General features: G+C 42.6%; 1 protein-coding gene across 4 annotated transcripts in view; it reads right to left on the reverse strand.

Annotated features, from left to right (window-relative positions):
• Nucleotides 1-613: 613 nt before the first annotated feature.
• PARD3B (par-3 family cell polarity regulator beta) overlaps nucleotides 614-8074 on the reverse strand; it is a 1095780-nt gene continuing 1088319 nt past the window's right edge. For all 4 annotated transcript variants that reach the window (XM_011992473.1, XM_011992474.1, XM_011992475.1 and 1 more), the window contains one exon: nucleotides 614-971. In XM_011992473.1, the coding sequence (XP_011847863.1) occupies nucleotides 614-971 (358 nt within the window). The remainder of the gene's footprint in view (nucleotides 972-8074) is intronic.

Raw genomic sequence — 8074 nt, forward strand, 5'->3', positions numbered from 1 at the left:
AAGAAATGCAGTCTTTCTCTCGGTACAAAATATTTCCAGATCACTAGTCATGTTTGCTCTTGTTTTTTTTTCTCAGTAAAAAAAAGTCTATACTCACTTCAGATGCTCCTATCTCTGTCTACTCTGCCACTCCTTAGACTTCACAGCTCCAATAAGGGGGCTGAGACTCCACCTCTGAGCGGGTAATGCTGCCTGGCAGAGACTGCCTCTGGACCGCCAATCTCATGCTGGGGGGGCGCGGGGTGTCCACGTGTCTGCACATCAGGCAGGTTAACTAGTCAGGGAGGCTCCCCAGAGTAGAGCTCCACTGTTAGCTGTTTGTGGGTTCCGCTGCCGCTCTCACCAATTTGAACAACTCTGAAAATGTTTCAACTAGCAGGTAGTTTTGTTTTTATAGCCCCATCTTTCATCTTCCCTCTGATTTTTTTCCTCCCCAATCCCCTTCCCCTTCTTTTCCCCTCTGATTAGCAGTCAAGCGTTACAACGTCAGTGAGAAAACGCTAATCAGTCCCGTGGAGAATTCCTCACACCAAGGAGGTCTTCAGGTCTAGAAAGGGCAAAAGTAGTGTAGACACCTTCCTTTCTGGGCTGGGTTGGCCTCGGTGGCACTCGGCTATACGGCTGCAGTCATGGGGTTCTTCTGCCGGGAATCCTGGGTTCGGTAAGGGTACTGGTCTGGGCTGCCCCCGCGGGGCCCTGGTCTGCCCGTTTCCTGATAGGCTGGCATTCTTTGGTGCTGGGGAGGGGAAGGTGGGACGTCTTGTCGAAAGGGTCCTTTGTGCTGGGGAGCAGGTGGAGGTGGGTAGTGCTGAGGATACCGGAGATCTGCCACCCTCAGCTCTGTGGGGCGGGGATAGCTCCCTTTGGGAGGGTGCATAGGATGAGCCCCTGGATAATAGGGAAGCTCCCTTTCCTTGTAGAGCCCTCGAGGTGCTGCTGGCAGATAGTCTACAGCATCTGTGGGTCCTCCCCTGGAAAGAGAAGAAGAGACACATGTCAGCAGCTCCTAAGCTGGCTGTCTGGCTGGAGAACATGTTCCTCAGCTTCCTGCGCAGTTTGGTATGGCCATCAAATAGGTCTGGCCAATGGGATGGGAGAAGAAGTGATGCATGCCCTTAAAAAGAAGAGAAGGGACCTTCTTCCCTTCTCTCCTTCCTGTTGGCCGTCGGAAAAACCATCTCAGGCCACAAGGTGAAAACCACGTGCTGTGGGAGGCAGAGCAATAAGAAGGTGAGAGCCTGGGTCCCCATTGCCATGGAGCCACCATGTCAATCAGGACTGCTTCCATTCAGGTTGGTGCATAAGAGGAAAATATACTTCTATCTTGTTCATACCCTTTTCTGTTGGCCTTTATTATAGTAACCAAACTAGTTTCCTAAATAAGGCAGTGAGTTTGCCTCTCTTAAGGATGGGGTCATTAGTTCCCTGCCCTTTTCTACCACCATATCTAGGACAGGCTGGGCTGAAGTCTGTCCTAGAGATGGTGATAGAAATGCTCAGGTTATTTGGAGTCATAAAGTTTCCATGGACCGCACTCGCTTTTCTAAATTTGTGAGGTGCTCTTTCAAATGGGCTGTCATCTTGGTCTAACTCTGGTTGGCTGCTGTTACATCTTGGTGTGGATTCATATGTCCCTCCCCTCCCTAAAGTCTCTACAGTCCTTAGAAAAAGTCCCAAGCCAGAGCACCTAGAATTTTTTAATTTTATTTTTTTAATTTTTTTTTTTTTGAGAGGGAGTCTCACACTCTGTCACCCAGGTTGGAGTGCAGTGGTTCGATCTCAGCTCATTGCAACCTCTGCCTCCCGGGTTCAAGCAACTCGCCCACCTCAGCCTCCTGAGTAGCTGGAACTACAGGTGCCCACCACTATACCTGGCTAAGTTTTGTATTTTTTTTTTTTGTGTGTGTAGAGATGGGTTTCATTATGTTAGCCAGGCTGGTCTCAATCTCCTGACCTTAGGTGATCTGCCTGGCTCAGCCTCCCAAAGTACTGGGGTTACAGGCGTGAGCCACTGTGTCCAGCTCACACCTAAAGTTTTGATAGAAAGTAATCAGTTCTATCACAAAGCCAGGAAGTAGCACCAGGCCAGTAGCAGAATAGGGAAATGCCAAACCAGCTGTAAGTTGCACCTTGTAATGGGTAAGGCACACAGAAACATCCAGGGTAAGAACAGACACTAACAGAAAGTGGCCCCGTCTGGATCTCTCTACTAAAGAAAATAAGCATCTTCTGATCCATTTGCCACAACAGAAGCAGTGTGCCTCTAAACAATGTGCAGATGACTGCATCTTATCTAGCCTGGGGTTAAACAGATGAGTTCTGTTTGCAGCTCTTAAAATCTCATAAACCTTCTGTGCACATTCACCACTGCCACCATCCCCAGATCCTTTCCATTTTTTTTTTACCACTCCCCCTTTTATAATTTTTTAAAAAGAAAAGAAAACAATAATAATTAAGGAAAAGCTCCCCAATGTCAGACACACTGCTAGGACACTTGAAAGAAACGACAGGGCTGTGAGAATACAGTGTCTGTGGTTAATCAAGCACTGTCAATGAGGGTCAGAATCACCCCATCATCTGTGGAGCTGGATGTTAAAACAGCTGTGTAAGGTGCCCAAATCAATGAAGATTTGACAAGCTCCCAGCTCGGTGCATGTAGAAAGCAGCTTGTGAACAAATCTATAAGTGTGAACAATAGAATTCTCTCTCTACTTTTTTGTCTTAATTTGGCTATGTATAATAATGAAAGATAGATCCTTGAGCTTGGGGTTTAGAATTTTCAGATAAAAAAATTAAATTGTTTACAAGTTATTACAGCATCAGCTGCTGTTATTCAGTGCAGTTTGCTTTGCTATATTTTAAATTGCCCATGACAAATGGAGCACAAATGGATAATCTGTCACTCTAGCCATGGGAAACAAAGGCTCTGAATTTCACCTTTCCTTTTCTTTAGAATTTCATTGTTGATTTAGAAAACTTCCAGCCTTTGGTATATCTTTTATCATAAGAATTCTTTAAGTCTCTCCCCCCAACCTCACCATGCTCATTTTTATTGCCTTTTGGTTCATGTTGGAGATATCTGATACACTTAAAAAATTTCTTAACCTGTGCTTTCTCTCAAAATCCACTGAAGATATTTCTCTGCATGAAGTGAAACATGTGGTTTTTCTGCACTCATTTTAAGCCCTTAGGATAAATCACTGACATTTGCAACACACAAACATTATTTGCCTTCAAATGAACATACAACCAGCGCTCCCTCTGGACTCTCTTAGCATGAATGCTTCCTGTTTAAAATGGAGAGAGAGAAAGGAAGAATTCCAGGCCTTGGACTTTTAGGGTCCTGTTCTCTCCCTGGAGAGTTCTCTCTTTTAGAACAGAGTATTATAAAAGACAGGCACGCCTTGTTTTTTTAAATTTTTGGAGAGAGAATCCAGATCAAGTGGTGACGGGGCAGAAGCCACCCTGAGAGGCTGCGACAGTGCAGTCGGCGAGCACATGGTGGGACAATCGCTATCTCTTCTCCCACACCTCGCTCCTCCCAGCGGCCAGCGCTCACGGTGAGGAGGGAGGCTTCCCGTGGGCAGATAGGGCAGACCTCGAGACACTTTTGTGGTCCCATGTTGCTTCCTCTGAGGGGAGGCTTTATGTCTGGGAGTTTGCTTATATGTGGCAGAAAGCAAGTGAGGTAGCTGTTCTTTGTCAAGAAATGAAGTCATGGAAATTGTCTTTTTCTGTAGAACTCATCATAACAGTTAGCGTTTTTAATTTTTCAGAGAGAAGAAAAACAATGAGTTGGCCTACCAAAACACTGTTTAAGGTTCAAAGAGTGCTAGAAGAATTTTTCTTTCTTTTGGGGGATGGTGTGTAGCTGTTGTTTATAACAACCTTTTGCTCATAACAGAATTTCCTACAGACTTTTGCCAGAACAACTTCTAAGCTCTTCTGAGTATTATGTGTGTATTATTTTAAATTATTAAAAAAATAATTTTGGCCAGGGGCGGTGGCTCACGCCTGTAATTCCAGCACTTTAGGAGGCCAAGGTGGGTGGATCACTTGAGGTCAGGAGTTCGAGACCAGCCTGGGCAACATGGTGAAACCCCCGTCTCCACTAAAATTACAAAAATTAGCTGGGCATGGTGGTGCATGCCTGTAATTCCAGCTACTCAGGAGGCTGAGGCAGGAGAATCGCTTGAACCTGGTAGGCAGAGGTTGTAGTGAGCCAAGATTGTGCCACTATACTCCATCTTGGGCAACAGAAAGAGACTCTGTCTCAAGAATTTTGAAACAGGGAAAATAAGCCCCTCCTCATTAACTACAGAACTTAGAGAAAGAAAAGGCAGCTAAAATTTTAACTTTGTTAATCGTGAGTTTCTCTTTTCATAGTCTCTTTATTTGTGTGAAACTTAGTGTTTGTAGGAAAGTCCAAAACCAATCCATTCTGGGGCCCCAGCAATGCCTATCACAGTGTCGGATATTGTGTGCTTTGAGCCAACCCTGAGGAATCCAGGGGCAGCTTCCTTAGGAGATTCTGATTAAAACAAGAATCTGCATAACAAATGTATCAGTACTTTAAGACCTTTCATTTTTCATGTGACTTCTTGAGTTTTATTTGTATATGTTACTGTTTTTCCTTAAAAACTTTCAATTTAAACATTTAAAAATTTTACTCAGAAACCATATTTACTTAAGGAAAGATAAACAATCCTTTATAACTCTTAAAGGGGGCTGTCATGAAAATACCTATATTTTGAAATTATTGCTTATTTTATTTCGATTAGGCTCCTTTCTAGAGGCCAGAAGGATTCAGATTTTGCTTGGAAAACTGATAGGAACTATCTCAGGCATGCAGTTTTCAATCACATAGATGCACCCAATAAAGAAAGTTAACCATTAAGTCTGAACACGACAAAGATATATGTTGTTTACATGTAAAGAAGCAATAAGCATCACTTTGTTTACATAAGGATTTCTTCTTTTTTGCCATGTCAGTATGTCACTATTTTTCATTAAGCAAAAGTGGGGCTGGAAATGAGAGGCTAAGCTGGTCAGATAGCCAGCTCTGGGTGCCGACTACCTTCAGTTTACGCAAGGATGAAAGACATGTTCCTACATTTGCTAAAACAATTCTGTATAGGGAAAGGGCTCAATATTGGAAGGACAAAATCAATGGCAAACCTCTTGCTAGGAATGAGGTGGCTGTACTTACAGGAACAGATGAAGGGGCATGAGCAATTTTGAATCCTCCCATGTCTACACCACCACCCTCAATTGCAAAGAAAATCTCTCTCCTCTGTTCTCACCACAGCTGCTCATTCTCACCTCATCTGTCTTTCACCCTGCCTTGTGGCTGGTTGTATACTGCACGGAGTACAAGCATCTTGAAGGAAGGAACTGAGTCTTACATATCTAATGATCTCCCTTTGAGCTTAACATAGGGCTTTGCACATCACAGGCGCTCTACAAATGCATGTTGAATTTGTTCAAGAGAGTTTAAAGTAAAGAGAAAACCCACACACATACAGTAACTATAAAAGTTTCAATGTGGGTAGGGGCTGGAGGAAGGTAGCAGAATAAGAGGAGAAAGTGGGCTTTCTTTGGGAGCCAGGGATCGATAGTGGTGGAGGTGAGACTGATCTCTAATTTCTGAAGAGGGAAGTAGAAGGGATGCTGGGCTGAATAAAGGGTTGGGTTGGGTCCAACATAGAATGCTGTAAACTTTATCAGGGCAGAGGTTATTTTATTTGTTTTGTTTGCCAAGAACAAGATTATACTGTCTTATCTCTGTTGCCCTACAGAGTACTTGAAATACAATAGATGCTCAATAAATCTTGGACTGGGATTCAATCTCCTTGACTTCCTAGTGAGCTCAGCATGACTAACTGGTGCTGAGGAAATTGAGAGCTATCTTGACTCAAGATTAACTGGAAACTGGGCTTACTAGGTGCAGGTTAAGTGTATTTATTCAAGGGTCAGTTAACTACCATTTTTATGATGGTACAGCAAAGACATTTTCTTTGTCCCTGTCATAAATGTAATAATCTAGGAACATCTTTATGTGTTTGAGAGTACAGTACACAGGGTTTCAAACACAGGGTCTTAGGGAGACAATGTCAAACCCAGATGTGATGGCCACAGTTTGAAGTGTGGTACCTGGGCTTTGAGGGCTGATGAACCCAAATCCGAGGTCAAGCTGGTGTCCTGTTCCCTCTGTCCCAGTGCCTCCCAAGCTTTTCTCCCTGAGAGTAGATGTGATGGATGATTTTCATATAAGCTACTCATACCCAGGAGAGGCAGAAGCCAGAATTATGCAAACTTCTCTGCCACCTGCTGTAACTCAACACCCTTTCCTTCCATTCAGGAAAGAACAAGGGAATTCAAATGAGTGGGAGTGACATTATTGAAGGGGAAAACTTGAGCCTGCTATAATTTATTAAAAGAAATCATTTGTAGTCCTCAGTCTTCCAGTATCAGTGACAGATTCTTGCAATACAGAGCTGAGCACGCTTCCTCTACATGTCTCAAGGCAGAGTGTAAGAACGCCTGCAGTATCTCATCTGATGAGCTTCTTTTAGGATGTAGAAGGATAGATGAAGTTGAAGAGTCACAGAGGGGAAAATCAACTAAGTTGGAGACACATCAGCAACTGGAAGATAGTTTGTTTTGAAAGGGGGTGAGTTTAGCATGTGAAGAAATAAGATATGCAGCAGAAAGTATAAAAACCATAAAGAATTTATGAGCAGAGGTGTGAATGTCCAGCTTAGGCATACGCATTGGGTTTTTCACTTACAGAAAAGCTTCCAAAGGGTAGAATCTTGTTCTTAATTTCTGTAAAATACTATGTGTGTGATTAGCAGCCAAAACAAAGCTAATTTTTTAACTTCCAAAGTAGACTTTATGGGTTTCCTTTTTTGGTAATAATTCACTGTGACCAAATTTGGGGTTTGAATGGCAGGAAGTAACATGATGTAAAACTCCTGTAGCTGTCTAAGAGAGGGGCCTGTACCCGTTGGCAGAAAGTCGACATCTGGCAGAGCCATGCTATTCTTGAGCACGCCACACATAGATTATTTAGTGGCTGAGCTGGGATCAGTGCTTTCTTCTCTGGTTCTTCTACAAATACTGCAAAGCTTTAAAAAAAAAAATCAGCACAAACTAATATACTTGAGTCTCGCATGCTATGTGCACAGAGATGCTTTTAGTCTGTGTTTAGAATTCCTTTAGTGTCAGGTTTCCAGTTACCAGACCTTCCTCCTCGGTCCAGGCACGAATGTGGTTGGCAAGGATTAGCAGAGCCCTCTGCAATGTATATTACATAGCTTTGATTTCAGCAGATTTTACAGAATCATAAAATATAATGATCATTTGATGGCCTACATTATAGAAATGATTACGGAAAAAAATCCACTTTCATCACTCACATTTCCCATTGCGTTATGAGAAGAGGGGACTCTTGTTCTTTGCAAAGAATTGGAATGGGTGGAAAGTGCAGCAGCAGATGCTTGTGGCCCTTGTAGACACCAAGGAAATGTTTGTACAGAAAATGAAGGAGAAAGGATAGTGACTGAGTGCTCAAAGACATTTCTCAAACAGTTTAAAACAAGTATAATTTTAGTTGCTCATATTTAATTCCTTTTTTTCTGTAAACAATGACCTCAAATACAAGAATTGAGTTATTAACAAACTGCATGTGCAGTGAGTTTTGTATTCCGTATGACAGTTTAGCAGACATTATCTGGAAAATGGTCCTTAAGAGTCTTTCATCCTATCAGATGGTCCTAAAAATGGTCCTGCTAGAAATAAAGATGTTCTTTGAAACCAACGAGAACAAAGATACAACATACCAGAATCTCTGGGACACATTTAAAGAAGTGTGTAGAGGGAAATTTATAGCACTAAATGCCCACAAGAGAAAGCAAGAAAGATATAAAATTGACACCCTAACATCACAATTAAAAGAACTAGAGAAGCAAGAACAAACACATTCAAAAGCTAGCAGAAGGCAAGAAATAACTAAGATCACAGCAGAACTGAAGGAGATAGAGACACGAAAAATCCTTAAAAAAATCAATGA

The sequence above is a fragment of the Mandrillus leucophaeus genome, unplaced genomic scaffold (assembly GCF_000951045.1).
Source record: "Mandrillus leucophaeus isolate KB7577 unplaced genomic scaffold, Mleu.le_1.0 Scaffold411, whole genome shotgun sequence".
NCBI classification, from domain to species: domain Eukaryota; kingdom Metazoa; phylum Chordata; class Mammalia; order Primates; family Cercopithecidae; genus Mandrillus; species Mandrillus leucophaeus.